Genomic DNA, 20,339 nt, shown 5'->3' with positions numbered 1-20,339 from the left:
AACAAACTAAACTTTGAAAATCCAGCTATTCAAAAACTAATTATTCTTTCAAGAAAATAGAAGCAATAAAAAGAAAAACAATGTCAAAATCAGTATAAATATCCAGCAAAAGATTTAAAACAAAATAGATTAGCTAGATTTTTTTTGTAGCTTCCAATTTAATGTTTGTTATACATTTGGACTATGCATTAGTAGATAGCATTGATCAGATATAAACTAAACTTTGAATTTTCTTTGACCAGGCAGAGCAGTAACTATGACAGGTGATCCAAAATTAGAAATGATAACTTTACTAATCTGCATTTTACCATCATGAAGATACAGACTGGTCATTAAAGGGAATGTTAAAACTGAGAAAAAAAAAAGAATTTGTATGGCATATTCTTGTGCTCATTCTAAAGTGCTTTTAACTCTAAAGAAATACTTTTGAAGTATAGTCACAGGAGCCAATCTGTGCACCGCAGTGTCTCTTGAACATTGAGATAATGACCAAATAATCTGTTACACAGTTGGTTCTGCTATAACGCAATAGTTGCATTCCTGTGCAACATTGCATTACGGAAATAATGGGACCTATGGGAAAAGTGGGGTTGGGGCAGACCACCAAAAAAATCACTCAAAATTGCTCAAAAATTACTCGAGCCTGACACAAAGGATAGCACAATTTTAATAAATGTTTAATTCGTATCTAATAATGAAATAAAAGTAAATTTAACACGTTGCCTTGAAAAAAACGTCAAGATAACTTGATGGAGGAGGAGTTTGTATTGTCTTCAGGAATAGTGCCAGAAGACTGGAGACGAGCAAATGTTGTCCCCTTGTTCAAGAAGGGGAGTAGAGACAACCCTGGTAATTATAGACCAGTGAGCCTTACTTCGGTTGTGGGTAAAGTGTTGGAAAGGATTATAAGAGATAGGATTTATAATCATCTAGAAAGGAATAATTTGATTAGGGATAGTCAACACGGTTTTGTGAAGGGTAGGTCGTGCCTCACAAACCTTATTGAGTTCTTCGAGAAGGTGACCAAACAGGTGGATGAGGGTAAAGCGGTTGATGTGGTGTATTTGGATTTCAGTAAAGCGTTTGATAAGGTTCCCCATGGTAGGCTATTGCAGAAAATACGGAGGCATGGGATTGAGGGTGATTTAGCGGTTTGGATCAGAAATTGGCGAGCTGTAAGAAGACAGAGGGTGGTGGTTGATGGGAAATGTTCATCCTGGAGTTCAGTTACTAGTGGTGTACGTCAAGGATCTGTTTTGGGACCACTGCTGTTTGTCATTTTTATAAATGACCTGGATGAGGGCGTAGAAGGATGGGTTAGTAAATTTGCGGATGACACCAAAGTCGGTGGAGTTGTGGATAGTGCGGAAGGATGTTGCAGGTTACAGAGGGACATAGATAAGCTGCAGAGCTGGGCTGAGAGGTGGCAAATGGAGTTTAATGCGGAAAAGTGTGAGGTGATTCACTTTGGAAGGAGTAACAGGAATACAGAGTACTGGGCTAATGGTAAGATTCTTGGTGGTGTGGATGAGCAGAAAGATCTCGGTGTCCATGTGCATAGATCACTGAAAGTTGCCAACCAGGTTGATAGCGTTGTTAAGAAGGCGTAGAGTATGTTAGGTTTTATTGGTAGAGGGATTGAGTTTCGGAGCCATGAGGTCATGTTGCAGCTGTACAAAACTCTGGTGCGGCCGCACTTGGAGTATTGCGTACAGTTCTGGTCACCGCATTATAGGAAGGATGTGGAAGCATTGGAAAGGGTGCAGAGGAGATTTACCAGGATGTTGCCTGGTATGGAGGGAAGGTCTTATGAGGAAAGGCTGAGGGTCTTGAGGCTGTTTTCGTTAGAGAGAAGAAGGTTAAGAGGTGACTTGATAGAGACATACAAGATGATCAGAGGATTAGATAGAGTGGACAGTGGGAGCCTTTTTCCTCGGATGGTGATGGCTAGCACGAGGGGACATAGCTTTAAATTGAGGGATGATAGATATAGGACAGATGTCAGAGGTAGGTTCTTTACTCAGAGAGTAGTAAGGGCGTGGAATGCCCTGCCTGCAAAAATAGTGGACTCGCCCACTTTAAGGGCATTTAAATGGTCATTGGATAAACATATAGATGATAATGGAATAGTTTAGGTTAGATGGGCTTCAGATTGGTTTCACAGGTCGGCGCAACATCGAGGGCCGAAGGGCCTGTACTGCGCTGTAATGTTCTATGTTCTATGTACCTGTCACAGAAAGCAATTCACGACAAAGCCCGCGAAATAATCATATGATGCCAGCGCGGAGACTGTTTCGGCGCTAACATTGTATTCACGATAAAGCCCTTGAAATGATCATGTGATGTCGACACATCCGTGCACTGAAGGAGTTGCGTTATAACCAACACAAGTTCACATTTTAGAAATAGCGTTCCCCTATTCGTTAATTGTGTTACAGCCAGAACATGCATTATAGCAAAAATGTTGAGGGGGTGGGGGTGGGGTCAAATTTTGGCCTTGACACTGAGAAAAACTCACCTGCTGAGCTTCGAAACCGTGTCATTAATATTTTATGCCCATCTGAGAGGGCAGATGGGGCCGCAAATCAATGTATCATTTGAAAGACAGTGCTTCCAAAGTGCTGTACTCCCATCCCTGAAGTGCCCACCTACATTGGACTGAAACAGGATTTGAGCACACAAGTACAGATATAAACCAAAAACAGAAAAAAACACAAAGCCAGATAGAAAACAGAGGGCCACTGAAAGAAAACCCAGAATTGCATTCAAGATTAATTATTAACTACCTGGATTATCTTGTGGTTATCATCATTTAGGAAATGAAAATAAGTACAAAGCTTAGAATCCTGCCTCGGATGTCTTTATGTTACCAAAGATCTACAGATTAAAATAATTTTGTAATTGCTCACTTTCACTGAAAAATCATTTACCTACTTGATCTACACACAAGAGTTTGCAGAACAATAAAGTGGTATTAAAACCCATCTTTCCAACATTGTTATTTTAGCAAAGTCATAGCCTTACCAGCCCATAGGGCTTGCTCTTTCATTAAAGGGAGACACACACACACAACTGGTGGTGATTTAACCTGAGGGCCACCATACCTCTGGCAAGGGGGGAGGTTGAGAAGGAGAGTCCTTCATGGTAACGTCAACTGGCATGAGAATTGAACCCATGCTGTTGGTATCACACTGCTTTGCAAATCAACCATCCAGCCAACTGAGCTAAACTGACCCTCTTGAATAGTCTACATGGTCACATATATTGTGCTTTGAAATATTCATTGGACAGGAAGTTTTTTTTATTTAAATCTTTTTCAATGTAATTTCTCCATTATTGTTATATTTTAAACATATATTTATAAATTGCAACAATGGTTATGTGTAATAAGTGTTTGTAATAATATCAGTGATTAACTAGTTCTACTTATTAAATTTCCTTCCTGTTTCTACCTCCTTCTTTGTATCTAAAAATCCTGTCTGTTAACTGGTGAGTGACTTCCTGGAGCCACTTGTCCTTTCATATCCCGCCCAAATCGTCATTTTTAACTTTTTTTTTCAGTTTTTCATTTGTGACATTTGGGTGTTGCTGACTCTGTCAGCATTTTTGCTTATACCTAATTATCCTTGAGAAAGTGATGGTGAGCCACAAATTTTGGTAAGTTATTTGACAATGTAGCCATCACATTGAGTCCTGTTCGTTCCTTACTTATTGTAAACACTAAAGCTATCATTGCCTTTGTGGACCTTGTTATGTGCAAATTTGTTGCCAGGTTTTCCCAAGTTCTAACAGTAGCTACACTTCAATTAGTACTTCAAGAGCTGTGAAATGTTTAAGGATATTCTAAGAATGTGAAAAGAACGATTAATTCTAGCAACTGCAATGCTACTGCCTCCATTTCCAGTTACTCATAATGCATCAGCATCAGAAATTGATCCAGTATTCTTGAAATAATGTGATAAAATTATAGACATAATTGATTGGTTCTAATGCAGTAAAAGAAGAAGAAATTGTGTTTATTTGACATCTCACTCCCATTGCACTTTACTGGACTGTCAAGCCTACATTATTTACTTCTGACTCTGAGGTGAGAGCACTTCTAATAATCGTTCAATTCATTGTGCTGAATACACAGAATAGGTTCAGCAGTGTACATTATGATTTGTATTCTTATGATCCCAGCTGATGGTAATACTGGACAATTCAGAACCCAGAGAGAAACCTAGCTTGATAGATCATGAGTTTTATTTTGCAATTTGGTTACCATGCTGGTTAATCTTTGAACATGTATATCTCTTAATCTATTCATGGGATGTGGGCATCACTGGCTTGGCCAGCATTTATTTCCCATCCCTAATTGCCCTTGTGATGATGGTAATGAGCTGCCTTTTTGAACTGCTGCCATCCATTTACCCACTCTACCGTTAGGGACGGAATTCCAAGATTTTGACCCAGTGAGACAGAAGGAATATTGATATATTTCCAAGTCAGGACTGGGAGCAGAGCCTGGTGGGGAAATTGCAAATGGTACTGTTTCCATGTATTTGTTGCCCTTGTTCTTCTTGACGATAGAAGTCATGGAGTTGGAAGGTTCTCTCTAAGGTCCCTTGGTGAATTTTTGCAGTACATCTTGCAAATAGAACACACTGTTGCTACTGTGTGTTGGTGGTGGATGCAGTGAATGTTTGTCAATCAAATAGGCTGCTGTATCCTGGATGGTGCCAAGCTTCTTGAGTCTTGTTGGGGCTGCGCTCATCCAAGCAAGTGGGAACTATTCCATCACAGTCCTGACTTGTGCCTCAAAATTGGTGAACAGGATTTGGGGAGTCAGGAGACGAGTCACTTGCTGTAGGATTCCTAGCCTCTGACCTGTTCCTCTAGCCACAGTATTTATACGGCTAGTTCAATTTCTGATCAATGGTAATCTCCTGGATGTTGTTAGCAGGAGATTCAACAACGGGAATGCAACTGAAAGTCAAGGGGCAATGGTTAGATTTTCTCTTATTAGAGATGATCATTGCCTGAAACTTTGGTGACATGAATGTTACTTACTACTTATCAGCCCAAACTTGGATATTTGAATGTGAACTTCTTCAGTCTTTGAAGATTCATGAATGCTACTGAACATTGCGCAAATCATCAGAAAACATCCCCACTTCTGACCTTTTTATGGAGGGAATGTTATTGGTAAAGATTCTGAAGATGCTTCACTCCCTTCTTAAAAATTGGGGTGAGATTTGCTTACTTCAAATTTGCAGAAATCATTCCAGAATCTGTAGAATTTTGAACATAAATAAATGTAATATGATTTAAACTGAATTAGATTAATTTTAATCATACCAAATAACTGAAAATAATATTTTCAGACATAATGGAGATTATTTACTTTAAGATAACAGCTTTTTATGATCTGTTCAAATATGAAATAACACCAGTAGTGAATTTGGACTACAGTACCTTTTTTTTTGTCGTATTAATACATGACATTTAGGTTAATAAAATTTGAGACTAGTGTTGTGCAACAGATTGGAAATTTTTTTTTGCTACTTACGTCAAGGTCTTTTACATATATATAACTTTGTTTCTTTCCTTTGTCTAATAAACGCTTGTTAAAGAACATCTGCAGCCTTGTGTGAATATTTGCATGACTAAACACCACAATAACCACCTACAAAAATTAAACATATGATATATCAAGCCAAATTTCATTCTGTGATCTGACTTGTCCATTTGTGCCATCAGCTGGGATCATAATAGCAGACGTAATGGCTGATTCAATGTTCGACTTTGCAGATCAGCTGATTTATTTTTCAGCATAGACTTCTGGTGAGATCATTCAATTCTGTCCCTAAGCAAGCCTCAGGACCCATGGACCAAATACTTCGTGGCCCATTTCCTCACTATTAGGAAATCGGGTAGCCGTAGCTTTTAGGAAAGTGCTTTGAATGGCCCACCATGTAATGGATCAGAGATTTTATATCAGGACTTGTCAAGAATAATTGGCTGGGGCTTTCCAGTGCCTTGAATAGGGAATGGTATGGAACTGCAATTTGCAATATTGCTCCAGTTTTATTGCAGAAAGAAGGTGGAATTGAAGTAGAAAATCATTCGTGATTATATTGAATGGCCAAGCAAGCTCAGGCTGAGTAGTTTGGTCATTTAAGAGTAAACAACATTGCTGTAGGTTACAGACTGGACTGCATAAGGATGACAGGTTTCCTCCTGTGAATTACATTAATGAATCAGATGAGTGTTTATAGCAATCCAATAGTTTCATGATTATTAATGAGACAAGGACTTTTATTCCAGATTTCTTAATTACTTGATTTTAAATTTCCCAATTGTTGCGCTGTGGTGGAATTCGAATTCATATCTCTGAAGCATTAGTCCAGGTCTCTGTTTACTAGTCTAATAACAAAAGATATTGTTCTCCAGTTTTGGTAAATTAATTTATTTGGAATTCTGTACCTCAGAGTTGTGAATGCTCCATCATGGAATATAGGAAAGACTGAGATAGACAGATTTTTGGCCTCTCAGTGAATCAAGAAATATGCAATGCAAGCAGAAAGTGGATTTGAAGTTGACGATCAGCATGGCCATACTGAATGGTAAAGCAGGCTTGATAAGCTATAAGATCTTTTCTGCTCCAGCTGCTTATGTTTTCATGTTAGTAAATGATACCCTAGCTTGTGAGAAGCAAATCAGGGCAGGACTTATACATGTAGTGGTAGGGTCTTGGGGAGTGTTGCTGAACAAAGAGATCTTGGAGTGCAGGTTCATAGTTCCTTGAAATTGGAGTTGCAGATGGATAGGATAGTGAAGAAAGCATTTGGTATGCTTTCCCTTATTGGTCAGTGCATTGAATATAGGAGTTGGGAGATCATGTTGCGGCTGTACAGGACGCTGGTTAGGCCACTATTGGAATACTGCGTGCATCCTGGTCTCCCTGCCACAGGAAGGATGTTGTGAAACTTGAAAGGGTTCAGAAAAGACTTATAAGCATGTTTCCAGGGTTGGAGGTTTGAGCTCTAGGGAGAGGCTGAATAAGCTAGGGCTATTTTCCCTGGAGCGTTGGAGGCTGAGGGATGACCTTATAGAGGTTTGTAAAATCATGAGGAGCATGGATAAGGTAAATAGACAAGGTCTTTTCCCTGGGGTGGGTGTCCAAAATTAGAGGGCATAGTTTTAAGGTGAGAGGGGAAAGATTTAAAAGGGACCTAAGGGGCAACTTTTTCATGCAGAGGGTGGTGAGTGTATGGAATACGCTGCCAGAGGAAGTGGTCGATGCTGGTACAATTACAACATTGAAAAGGCATCTGGATGGGTATATAAATAGGAAGGGTTTAGAGGGATATGTGCCAAATGCTGGCAAATGGGACGAGGTAAATTTAGAATATCTGGTCGGCATGGACGAGTTGGACCAAAGGTCTGTTTTCATGCTGTACATCTCTATGACTCCAAGTAGGGCAAAAAACATGGCCAAGGTTCCACATGAGATATCATTGGAACAATGAATTATGAATTAAATGGGTGAAATTGACAGTGTTGGATTGAAGATGTCCCTGCTACTTCACAAATTCCTTACTTAATTTTAAACAAACAACTTTGGATTACAGACCTCTGAAATAAACAAAAACAGAAATTGCCTTAGAAACTTGGGTCCAAAATGGACTCAAAACATTAACTGTGTTTTCTGTCCACTGATGCAGTCAGACCTGCTGAGTTCTGCAACAATTTCTGTTTTTATCCTTAGATAATTTGTTACTTCAGATTTTCAAAAACAGAAAATTTTCTCAAATAAATACAGAAGTTATGAATATGTATTAAGAAATGTCACTGTTTTTGTTTAGAAGCAAACATGAGGCCAACCGAGACAGGTTCAGATTCCAGCTCCTCTTCAGCTGGTGCACAGTCTGGAGTGCCGACACAGGTGGTACAGCAGGTACAAGCATCGCAGCAGGTAAGTGAACAGAGAAGAATAATGCAGGGAATCTTCATACAAATTAAATTTGTACATACTGTTGAATATTTTATGTACCTTATGAATGCTGTCCGCCAACAGGGCCATCAAAAATATTAGCATGCTGTTTTTTCTTCTTGAAAGGGCATAGGATAGTATTTAAGAGATTTGTCACTATTGATTTAAATCATTGGTATGGAATGCCTTTTTTTTACATCCTCATGAAGAAACTAAACCAAAATAATCTAGTTTTGCCTAAAACGTTTTGTAACTTTACCAGAAACAGAACCAATGCAAATTAAACATTATTAACTGGTAAATTACCTTCAAATAGAAACATAAATATCACTTTAAGTAGATAATACAACAAAGCAATGTCGAGCACCTGCATCATTCCCACAGATAAGTTTCACCATGTGCAGTTCCAAAGTTCTCTAACTCAGCCTCTAGTGTAAAAGATTTATTTCCCTACTGAACCAATTTAACCTTCAAATTACATGCAGCAGCAGTTGTACTTCAGCCAAGGTGCCCAGATTTCAACATCATTTGAAAGACATACACCTACAAAACCTCCTTAGCTCGGTTCAAGTCCAGTCTTGATGGCACAGGTTTCTTAGATAGTTTTAATAAACCCAATAAAATGGCCCGGTTGACTCTAGCAAAACTCAGTCAAATTCATAATTCCTGTCCCAACCCTGGATTGACAGCTTTCAGAACTGTTGAAAGTATTACTCACAGTTCCTTGTTCTATTCTCGCTTTATCTGCAGCTCTCCTTTGCATTTGGCCACATGGCCTTTGTATGTTAACTTCCTTTCTGGTCAAGGGTCACCAGGTCACATGGATCTTATCTCTTCTTATTCAAGAAAATTATAATTGATCCCTTTACAATTGATGTCAACTCTTAAAAGTCCTTGTTTTGAAATATCTTCAAAATAGTTCAAGATCCCACACATCTTTTTTAAAAGAAATTACAAATTTTTCTTACTGTTTTGGGTCAATTATCAAACACATTGTTGACTTTTACTGACTGCTATCAATTTTGTGGAATTTTAGGAGTCACAATTCAAGCCAGAATGAGCTATGCTTTTTCTAGACTTAATTTATTGAAGTAACAAGGCATCTCTGTATATAAATACAACTGTAAACAATCTAAAATGAGATGCATTTCTGCAAAATGTTTTTTGATGGATTAACAACTGTAATGTGGTTCACTTTTTATTGTTTTTCTTTTTACTGATTCAATAAATCCCTTTATGTTTTATTTTGTGACACTCCTGTCACTTCTTAGGTACAATTCTTTACCTGAGACGATAGGCAGGGGAGCAAATTATAGTTGCTGTCTTTTCAATCTCAGTAAATAACCTCTCAGAGTTCCATGTGTGCGGCTGAAACTGCGATTTTACATTGTGAGTAGAGAGACAACTTGTCATGACTCTTATTTCTGATCATAACAAATCCAAGAATGTGAAATCACCGTAAGGCTTGTAAACCTCTATTCAACCAATCGATGCTATAGCTAATTGGATCATTTCCCACTTCACATTCCCATTTCACCTTGAGGAAAGTAGATCCAAATGTTATATAAAAATATATCTTTCTGTATCACTTTGATCTTTGACTTCTAACAGCCTGGTTTAGAACTGATGAAACAATGGAGCTAATTAAGTGTAAATGAGAGATAGTGTTGGGATTTGAATTAGTTTAAAAGTCCAGAGCTTAATCACAGTAAAAGAAGGGATAGGTGTTTTTATTTAAAGCAACCTATACACTAACGTGCATTGATTTTAACATGAAAAGTAATTAAGCTGAACTACATTTATGACATTGTTGTAGGTTCTCCAAGCTGCCCTCATTTAAAATCACAATGGAGTCTGCCTTAATAAGGAAACATCTTGAATTTTTTTTGCAAGATATCATGTAATAAACCAATAAAGGGGGGGAGTGGGAAGGACTTGGACAGAGATAATAGTAAAACAGAAAATATACTCGGGGTTAAAAAGTGATGAGAGAAGCATCCAGTAGCAAAATTTTGAGTTATGGGTTTGGATTATGATCCTGAAGTCAGACTCAATTCGAGGTCACGATCTCACAGAATTTGAGAGACAGTCAGCTGGCAAGGATTTTCCTCAAATTTGCAGATTAGTGGCCAGTGGACAAGTTCACTGACTAATTAAGGATTGGAGGTGTACTTTCAAATGGTGGGCCATTAGGAGTCCCTCCAACTAGAAAAAAACAGCAACTTCAAACCAAAAAAGAGATAGAGAATGCGCCTAACGAGAATGGTTCCTCCATCTTAAAAGATATGCCACCAAATTTTTAAAATATTTAGATTAAGCAAAATACTTAAGTTGCCAGACCATCTCAGTTTGGAGGACCAGACAAGGTCTCGAGGTTTGCATGGGCGTTGACTTCAACCACCCCTACCATACTCCTGGCCTGCTGCTAGGACACTGCTTCTAGGCAAGTAGCTTAGTCCCTGATACCTTAGAGGATGTACAGAGACCAACTGGAAAATTTATCAACCTCTGATGTTAGGTCCTTGATGGGCTTTTAATTCTCTTTAATTGGCTACATGTCACTGGCATGAGGTTAGCCTTTCAATCTGCCAGCAGACCTCCAGGGAGATGGCCTGGTGACAGGATGATGCCCACAAACTGGCACATGACCAGTGGTGTAAATTTTCACCTTCCTCCACCTTTGGACTCACTTTCATAAGAAGGCAAAAAATTCAATGGCAGATCATAAATAGTATTAAATATAATGTAAATACTTCGCCATCTGAAAAAATGAAAATATCAAAATACTACAGGAATTATGGAAAAACAAGGATGACGTAGGTTTGAAAGCGTACAAAAACTGTATCAGGTCCAAAGTTTCTGTTATGCAATCAAGCATTCTACACACAAATGTGCATAGCATAAGGAATAAAATAAACAAATTAGAACTGGAAATCCAAATGCAATAGCTGTTTCTGGCTACAAACTTAGTATGGCTGATTGATAAGTATTCCAGATTATAGAATTTAGAAAGGACAGTAAAATTGACAACGGAGAAGTAGTAATGTTGATGAAGCATATTACAGCATTCAAAAGAGAGTATATCCAAATTTAGAGAAATTCTTTGGGTAGAACTGAGGAATTGAAAAAGGGTGAATATTGGGAGTTGTTAGCAGACTTCTCAATAAAGCCAATGGGAGAAAATTGTTGTGTATAGTTATAAAGGCTTTGATTTTCTCATGGATTGGGAGAAGCTGAGCAGCTGGAGTCTGAATGGTTACATGTTTCTTGAGTGTATTTGACATTTTTTGGGTGCAATATTCTGAGAACAAGCAATATTAGTATTAGAAATGAAATAATCAAGTTCTAATGGTAGGGAAGCATTTAGCTATTAGTAACCATAACATATAGAGCATGTTTGGTTTGAGACAATGAGTCAGAAACTAATATTTTAATTTGGGTAAGGCTGACTTGTAAAATGAAGCAAACTTGGTCAACAGCAAATATACAACATAAAATCCCACAGATAGGGGAGAAATATAAACATTAGCAATGGGATGCAAGGAAAAGAGAGCTGTGAATGTTTAAGGTGCAGGAAGTGGTTAAGGGTAACATGAGCCTCTTAAAAACAAACAGGTGGAGGAGACATTGTAATTGCAAATTAAGAAGTCGGCTTGTGATTGTTTTTTGTATCAAATAGAGGAAGAGAAAAATATACCAAAGATCTGAGGACAGCTATAGTTAAATGTGCACACTGTTATTAGTGTGTGATTAACCCAGTAATTTGTGATGACGGAGAGATGCTTTGTGGGTTTCAAATGACCACAAATTGCTGGGTGATTTGTCACTCCATAGACTCTTAAAAAAGGGAGTTCATTTTCAGCTTCCCTGGGGTTAAAGAGGTTGCTGTATTTGCAGTATTAAAACAAAATAAACTTGCTGTAGAAATTCAGAGCTGTTACTCATCATATAAAGATCCTTTGAGAGACAAGACTTATGTTTCTGCAATGTCACTCAACTTCAAACACCCAAAAAAAGAGTAATTAAAACGTGGATTCTTGTGACTTCATTGGTGTTTTCCTTTCTGTATCTGATTTGAATCTGGCCACCCAATTTCCTTCTCCAATGTTCCTCTGTGCTTTTAATATTTAATTAATTGATTAAGGACAAAACTGCTTATCCCAGTGTTCCCCAGGTCTCAGGTGCTCCTTTGACTTTGCAGTGGCATTATCAGTTTGCAATTTTAGCATTTTGAGGTGCAAATTCTATTCACTTTGAATCCTGAGGGAAAAAAAATCTGAGAATTGGGGTACATCATGAAATGCCTCACTCCCAGAAATGTTTTTATTTTAAATCAGGTTTTCTGTTATTGTACTTGGTTATTTCTGCACATTTATTGACTATGTTGCTTTAAATAGAATAAGTATTTTACACATTAGTAACAATGTGTTGACTTTCCTGTTACTTTATAATCTGACTCAGTCTGAAAAGTTCAGTTATTTATTGGGCTTTTACTTGAATTGTAAGTGGCAAGTCAGAACTATTTTGATCCCAATCTATTTGACGTATTCATCACCTTTCACTGAGACCTGCTTCAAGGCACGTTCCTGTGGAATAAAATGGAAAAGTTCAATCTGACATTGAGTAAAATAATCTTTTATTAGGATTAGCTATTTAAGAACAATAGCATTTTTCCAATGGTGTTGATGTGCATGAAATAAAAAAAAATTGGGTGGAACTAACCACCAAGGAATTGCTGAAACTTTATTCAGCTGAAATCTTAGGATTTTAAATCTCAATGAAACTGAAACCAGCAAAGCCTATTAATGTAAAGAGTGCAATTTCACTACAGCTTTGCATTCAAAATACATATTTTGTTGATCTACCGTCCAATTTTTACAAAAAAAGTCAGCAAAAATAACAATTGCTGCAAGAAAATTTTGAAGAAGAATTTTTTTGCCTGTAGTTCTACGTGATAAATCTTAATAGTCATAGTTTTACTAAATAAATATTCAGGCTGTCGTTTATGGAAAATTTGTGTGGATTTGCACAGCCCTTCTATGGAAGACTGAAGTGGTTTAAGTTTATTTTGTAGATTAATTGTTACAGTATGTGATAGTATTTTAACTAAAATTCAAATACTATATAAGGTCAATATTCTGATATGTAGGAATCAGATGTGTTGATACTTGTATTCTACTGCTCTAGTGTAATGAGTGGCATTGTATTTCAGCCAGTTAACTTTAAGGGACATCCCTTTATGTTGAAATTAGCATTTTCTCCAGGAGAAAACGGGATCATCAATGCTTTATAACACAGCAAACTATACCACTACCTCTATAGGATGAATGTGGAGAATGCCTTTTTTTTCAAATGTGCGTGAAGGAAATATCGGGGAAAAAAATGTTGAAATCTTGATCCAGAAAATTCAGATGCATAAAATTAGCCCTAATTAGTGTGGATATGTGATGGTAAATATTTGATAGAGATATGATGCTCTGTTTTACTAACATAATACAAGCTAAGAATGACAAAAATAGGTGTAACAATAAAGCTTGTCCATTGGTTACATAGATAAAGTGTATTAATTGAATGGCAATTTAAAAAAAAATTAGGATGTTTTTCAAGGTCTATTATAGTGTGCAAAACATCAAGATAAGATCATAGAGAAAACAGGAACCAAAAGATCCAAGTAAGTTTTGAGGAATTAAATTTTTTTCAAAAAGTTTTTATTTAAGGGAGTGCTAGAATCACAGAACTGTTATGGTGCAGAAGATGCTATTTGGCTGCTCGAATGAGTATCATGAATTAATGCCATTCTTCTGCCCTTTCCTGCACATTATTTCTGTTTAAATAATAATTTAATTGCCTCTTGAATGTCTTGATTTCATCACCCTCCACCTCACTTTGAGGTGATGCATCCAGACCCAAACTACTTGCCGTAAAACATTTTTTCTCACATCACTTTTACTTCTTTTGCAAATCGTTTTGCGTTTGTGCTGCCTTGTTCTTAATCAGTTTACGAGTTTCTGTCTGCCCTCTCTCTTCAGATCTCATGGTTTTGAAAAAAATCAATCAAATATCCTCCTTGCCTTCTCTCTGAGGAAAGCAGTTCTAACTCCTTCAATCTTTTTTTCATAACTAGAGTTTCTCATCCCTAATGCCATCCTTTTAAACATATCCTGCACTCTCTCTGATGTGTTCACATTTATCCTAAAGTGTGACGTCCTGAACTGTACGCAGTACTCTAGCTGAGATCTCTCTAGTGTCTCATATAGGTGCACATATTCCTCCCACCTGTTATTGTTTTGTTTTATCGGCAAATGTAGAAATTTTCCCCTGCACTCCAAAATCAAGATAACTGATATAAATCAGGAAAAGCAAGATTCCCAATGAACCCCTGGGGAACCCTGTCCTTCAGCCTTTTTTGTATCCATGCTATTATTGTCCCATTTATTTATGTTGTGCAACCCAGCAATTTACACCTTTTGGAAGTCCATGCAAACCAAATCAACAGCCTCATCAACCGTTACTGTTACCTCTTCAAAGAACTTCAGCAAATTAGTTAAATGACTTTTCTTCAAGAAATCCATGCTGACATTCTATAATTATCCCGTATTTTCACATGTGACTGTTGATTCTACCAAATTATTATCTCTAGAAGTTTCCCCACTACTGAGGTTAAACTGACTGGTAGGAATTTGCCAGGATTTCCCTTAAAACCTTTTAAAATTGAATCTTCATTCTACAGTCCTCTGGCTCCACACCCATATCCAGGAAAACTGAAAGGTTACGGCCAGTGCATCTGTAATTTATGCTCTTGTTTCTTCCAATATTCCCAGATGCACGGCATCTAGTCCAGGTGTCTTGTCAATGTTGAAGTACCACAGCTTATCCAATACCATCACCCAATCAAATTTGAACCCTTCTAGGTACTGAGTTTCTTCCTGTTTCACAAAGGCCTGGGTAATTTTTTTTTAGTAAAGACAGATGCACAATATTCATTTAATACCTCAAATATTCCCACAACTTTGGGAATCTCCATTATGTTAGACTAACATTTTTATAAAACAGAGAGCTGCGGATGCTGCAGATCTGAAAAGAACAGAAATTGCTGGACAAACTCAGCAGGTCTAGCAGCATCTGTAAAGAGAAAGCAGAGTTATCATTTTGAGTCCAGTCCTGAACAAGGATCACTGGACTCAACATTAACTCTGCTTTTTGTTCGCTGATGCTGCCAGACCAACTTGGTTTCTCCGGTCTTTTTCCATATTTCCTGTTTGCTTCTTTTATTTGTGTTCTCACTTCCTTTCTGAACATCTTGCATTCAGCTTGGTTCTCAGTTGTATTTTCCACCTGATACCTGTAATAAATACACTTTTTGTCTTCTTTGTCTATCTCCTCTTTAATCCAGTGAGCTCTGGATTTGTTTGTCCCATTTGCATTTTTAAGGGAATGCTCCTTGACCATATCCAAATCATCTCTTCTTTGAATGTACTCTATTTTCCTGCCAACTTTTTGGTTCCAGTCTATTTGGCCAAGCTCCATTCTTGCTACAGTTAGGTATCCCTCCCTCCCCTTAATAGTTTTTACTCCAGATTGTCCATTATCCTTTTCAACTGTAACCCTTAACTTTATGATACAATGATCACTGGCCCCTAAATGATCCCCACTGATTCTTGAACTACTTGGCCCACCTCATTCCCAAGAACCAAGTCTGTTAATGGCTTCTTTCATGTTGAACTGGATACATACTGCTGTAGAAAATTCTCCTGTATCTAAGAATGCTTGCTTCTTTCTGCCTTTAACACTACCGCTATCCCAGCCTATTTTTTAGTAATTAAATATCCCCATTACACCATTGAATAATGTTTGCACAGCTCTGCAGTTTCCCTAAAAATTTTTCCTCTGCATCTTTTCTGCTAGTTGGTAGTCAGACTACACCCAACAATGTAATTGCACGCTTCCTGTTACTTAACTCCAGCTAAATCAATTCTGTCCTTGAACTGTCTGAGACATCCTCCTTCTCCAGTACTACAGTGCTCTCCTTAACTAATTCTGACTACCCTCCTTGAAATTACTTTTGTATTATTTACTATAAACAAAAGTCTAGAGGTTAATGAACTGTCAGTTCTCCTGTGATATCAATCTGATTTATTTTCAAACTCAGCCCTCTCATGCAGCTTATTAATTCTTCATCTCCAGAAAGAAAAGAAGATTTAAAAAAAAGAAAACAGCACCTCCTTCAGCAAACTTGAAGAGGTTCCTCTTTATCCCACTGCACTTCACTATAAAGAATACAAGAAATTCTATGAAAGAGTTTTTAAAAAAAACATTGTTATTATAAATGAGAACCCAATTATTTGCATATTTTACTGTTATGGGCTCATTGCACAAGCTTTGATCATCTAGATATTATGGGGTCATTGCACAAGCTTTGATCATCTAGATATCTGGATATAACCAAGGCTGCTAATAATTTCTGACCTGAATCAGAATGGTCAACCTAGGATGAAAGCGGGATCCATTCTATTTACACATTTTAGCTTCACAGTTAAAATATACATACATAATATGAATGAACATGTTGCAACTAAATTCTTCAACCGTCTTGCTTCAATGGATGAGAGGCCATTGCTGAGTGCACACATCAAAAAGTATTTTGAGGGAAGTGTCTGAAGGATGGGTTTGCTAACTCAATGTGTTGAGTATTTTTTTGCAGTTAATAGTAACTTTACAAATAAAATATTTTTCCTCTCATTGTCACTATGAGTGATAAACACAGTTCAATTTTAAATATGTGGGAATAACCCAAATGCATCTTTTGGCTATGTTAATTTATGTGTAGATTCTTCTTCTGGTGTTTGGCATAATTTAATGCAGCAACTCAGAAAGAAGCTGTTTGGAGAGTTTCCAGAAAATGGTGCAGCCCTTTATGAAGACAGTTGATCCCAGAGAAATTTGTGTATGCTGCAGTCATAACATCACTGCAGCATATAGTATATGCTCCAAAATGGAGGAACATCGGGTTGGCATTTGAGAATTATAAAGCATTCATTGCTTAATGGATGATTTAAATTTGACGTTAATTCTGAAATTTCCATAAATTTACACAAGCTTTATGTGGGAAATTTATCTGGTAAGAACTAGAAGTTTTGCTGTGCTTGAGATTGAAACTTATTGTTAACATATTTTATCTAGTTCATGTCAAGCCTGGAAATAGATACTGCTGGCAAATTATCCAGTTTCAAGGACTTGATCTCCCTCCACCTATAAAAAAATACTTAAATACATAGTGAAATATTCAATAATGCGAAACTTAGAAGCACAAGCAGAAAAAGTCTGAACTCAGTTCTGATTGCTCACTTAATTCTAGTACAACTAACCATTTTTATATCTGCTAGTAGAAACATGTCACTTATGTGGTAGCACAGATTCAGACTGATGTAGTCTGAAAATAACATTTGTAACTTTGCCAAGACTTTATTGTTAACAGTGAAATCTCATGCATGCCAATAACGAGGCGCTCAGCCTGTCTCTGACATGCACAATGGGAATTAAAAAAAAAACAAAGCTGTACTTTGATATATTAAGAATGGTACTCCTTAAAGGATTTAGGCCTTGATAGTTGGACTACAAAACTTTGCTTGAACTTATTTTGTAGATAGTCTTTAATTGCTCAACCTTATTTCTCGTTAAGATGTGTCTGACCACGTAAAATGAGAGTGATATCCATTCAATATTAATGAATGCTGAAGCGAAAAATAACTTATTTCCACTATTGCATTTTTTAATATATAAATGAGATGTCTTTGCATTCTCGCATAATGTCATCTCAATAGAACATGTTAGCAGAATTGGAAGAATTCTCGTCCCTGATTATCTTCAAAGAGTATTGTTATAAAAATTCACATTTTGTTGAAGCTTTTAGTGTTGCACTTACCAGGAAATTTCAAGAAAATAATATTAATACTGTACGAGAAGAAGGTGCTGAGTGCATCAAAGCCATTCTGTGGGATAATGGTTATCCTTATCAGATCAGATAATTTCCCACTGCATATTATACAAATTCATGAATGGTCCTACGGCTGTCAACTTTGGCCCTGAAAACTGTCCAGTCTACCTCGGATTACCCTGGACACGTAAAATATTTCAAATGTTTGAGCGACAGGTGAAACTAGCTATTTCATACTGCTATGTTGGAGTAGCAACGCGAGTGGTGTTTGTCAGTAGGATGCTACAGGGAAGCCAAAATAACATTCTGTCAATCACTCAACTGAGCAATGTGATATACGAATGTTGTGCAGGTGTGAAGTGAGAAGTGTAGGCCATCCATCCCAAAGATTACGGGATCATATCAAACAGCATCACTATTCGGCTGTTTGCAACAGCAGAATACTGACCATACCCGACTAGTTCACGTTTGCAAAACTGACAGCACAGTGTACAATATTAGATGTGTTTCTGTAGATAGAAAGAGCATATCCATGCACTGTGCCTGTTTCAACTCAACAAAATAGGTGACACCCATTCTCTGGTTAATTTCTCAGGGCCTATGAGGCCTAGAAAATTATCTTGCTGTATCTGAACAAACATGTCTTTTTGTTATTTACTTGTAGGACATGGGCATCACTGGCTGGACCAGCGTTTATTGCCATTCCCTAGTATTATTATTAATTATCTACCATACCCTTTAGCATCTATCCCGTCCAGTTTCCATCCCATCTTACCACAGTAGTGATATTTGCACAGACATGGCAGACAAGGGAAACTAGTACTCTGGTTTGAGGGCAGAATCCTGTAGGTCCTGCTAGAAGGGGTGGTACCAACACAAGATTTGCTTTTCTCCAGCACCAGCAGTGGAGGCCATGACACCAACCTAGTCTAAGATTGCACTTGGGTTAAAACAATCCCAGTCATCCGGACGAATGTCCACCACAGTAGAAAAAAGATCTGCAACACCAACAACAATTATTGTGCCGCTCACTTTTATCGACCGTAACGTCTGCTGCTCTCTCTTTCCATGAGGAAACCTGCCAGTAATGCAACTGAAACTCAAATCAGGTAGAGTGCCTCCGATCTTTTGGCTCCTCACTTCTTATTAGGAAAGGAGCGGGTATATGACTTTGCACTTGGCTTACTGTGCCAGTAAGCCCAAGCATAGGCTATATCTCTTGACTTGCCTGAGTCCTGCTGCCTAGGAAGTTGAGGAAGCCTCAACCAGAGTGGATAGAAGTGAACCAGTGACTTCCAGTAGGTGTTTGATAAGGTACCTTACAAAAGATTAAGATATAAGATAAGAGCCCGTGGTATAGTATGTTAGCACAGGTAGAGAATTGGCTAAGGAGCAGAAAACAGCAAGTGGGGATATGGGGTTCTTTTTCGGGTGGGCATCCAGTAACCAGTGGCATTCCATGGGACTGCAGCAGTTTTGTTTTTATAAGACTGAGCAATAAAGCAAATGTACTGTAGCCAAATTTGCAGAAGGCACAAAATTGGTGCAAAAGCAAGTTACAAAGGGGATGCATATAGTTTGCAGAGCGATATCAATAGATTAAGTGAGTAGACAAAATGTTGGCACATGGAGTATAATGTAGGAAAATTTGATGTTGTTCATTTTGGAAGACAGAACAAAAGAACAGTATTAAATGGAGAAAAAACCTGCAGAAAGCTGTAACACTGAAGGGACTTGGAAATGCTTGTGCATGAAACACAGAAAGCTAGCACACAGGTACAGCAGGTAATCAGGAAAGCTAATGGAATGTTGGCCCTTATTTCAAGGGGCTTGGATTATAAGAGTAGGGAACTCTTACTGCAACTGTAAAAGGTGCTGATGAGACCACATCTAGAGTGCTGGAGCAGTTTCAGTCCCCCTATTTAACGAAAAATAGCATTTGTTTGGAGGCAGTTCAGAGAGGTTTCTCTAAGATGACCCCTGGTTTGGAGGGATTATTTTATGAGCAAAGGCTAAATGGGTTGGGACTCTACTCACTGGAGTTTAGAAGAACGAGAGGTGATCTCATTGAAAAATATAGGATTCTTAAGGAGCTTAACAAGTCAAATGCTATGAGGGTTGTTTCCCCCCATGGGAGAGTCTAGGACCAGAGGGCATAGTCTCAGAATAAAGGGGCACCAATTTAATACTGAGATGAGGAATAATTTCTTCTCTCAGAGGGTTGAGAGTCTTAAGAACTCCTTGCCACAGAGATCTGTGGGAGCAGAGACCTTGTGTATATTTACGGCTGAGATAGATAGGTTCTTGTTCACTGGGGAAATTGAGGGTTACAGTGAAAATGCAGGAAAGTGGACATGAGAAATGTCAGATCAGCCATGATCCTATTGAATGGCAGAGCAGGTTTGAAGTGCTGAATGGCTTACTCCT

At 37.8% G+C, this 20,339-nt stretch overlaps 1 protein-coding gene across 3 annotated transcripts in view; it reads left to right on the top strand.

The window, feature by feature from the left end:
* Positions 1 to 20,339, top strand: part of LOC109916534 (MHC class II regulatory factor RFX1-like) — a 100,855-nt gene that overhangs the window by 37,670 nt on the left and 42,846 nt on the right. For all 3 annotated transcript variants that reach the window (XM_048618000.1, XM_048618001.1, XM_048618002.1), the window contains exon 3: positions 7,851 to 7,960. In XM_048618000.1, coding sequence (XP_048473957.1) covers positions 7,851 to 7,960 — 110 coding nt within the window. The remainder of the gene's footprint in view (positions 1 to 7,850; positions 7,961 to 20,339) is intronic.

Source organism: Rhincodon typus, chromosome 38 (genome assembly GCF_021869965.1).
Source record: "Rhincodon typus isolate 14 chromosome 38, sRhiTyp1.1, whole genome shotgun sequence".
Classification (NCBI taxonomy): domain Eukaryota; kingdom Metazoa; phylum Chordata; class Chondrichthyes; order Orectolobiformes; family Rhincodontidae; genus Rhincodon; species Rhincodon typus.
The sequence above is the reverse complement of the archived record's forward strand: the minus strand, read 5'-3'. Positions and strand labels throughout refer to the sequence as shown.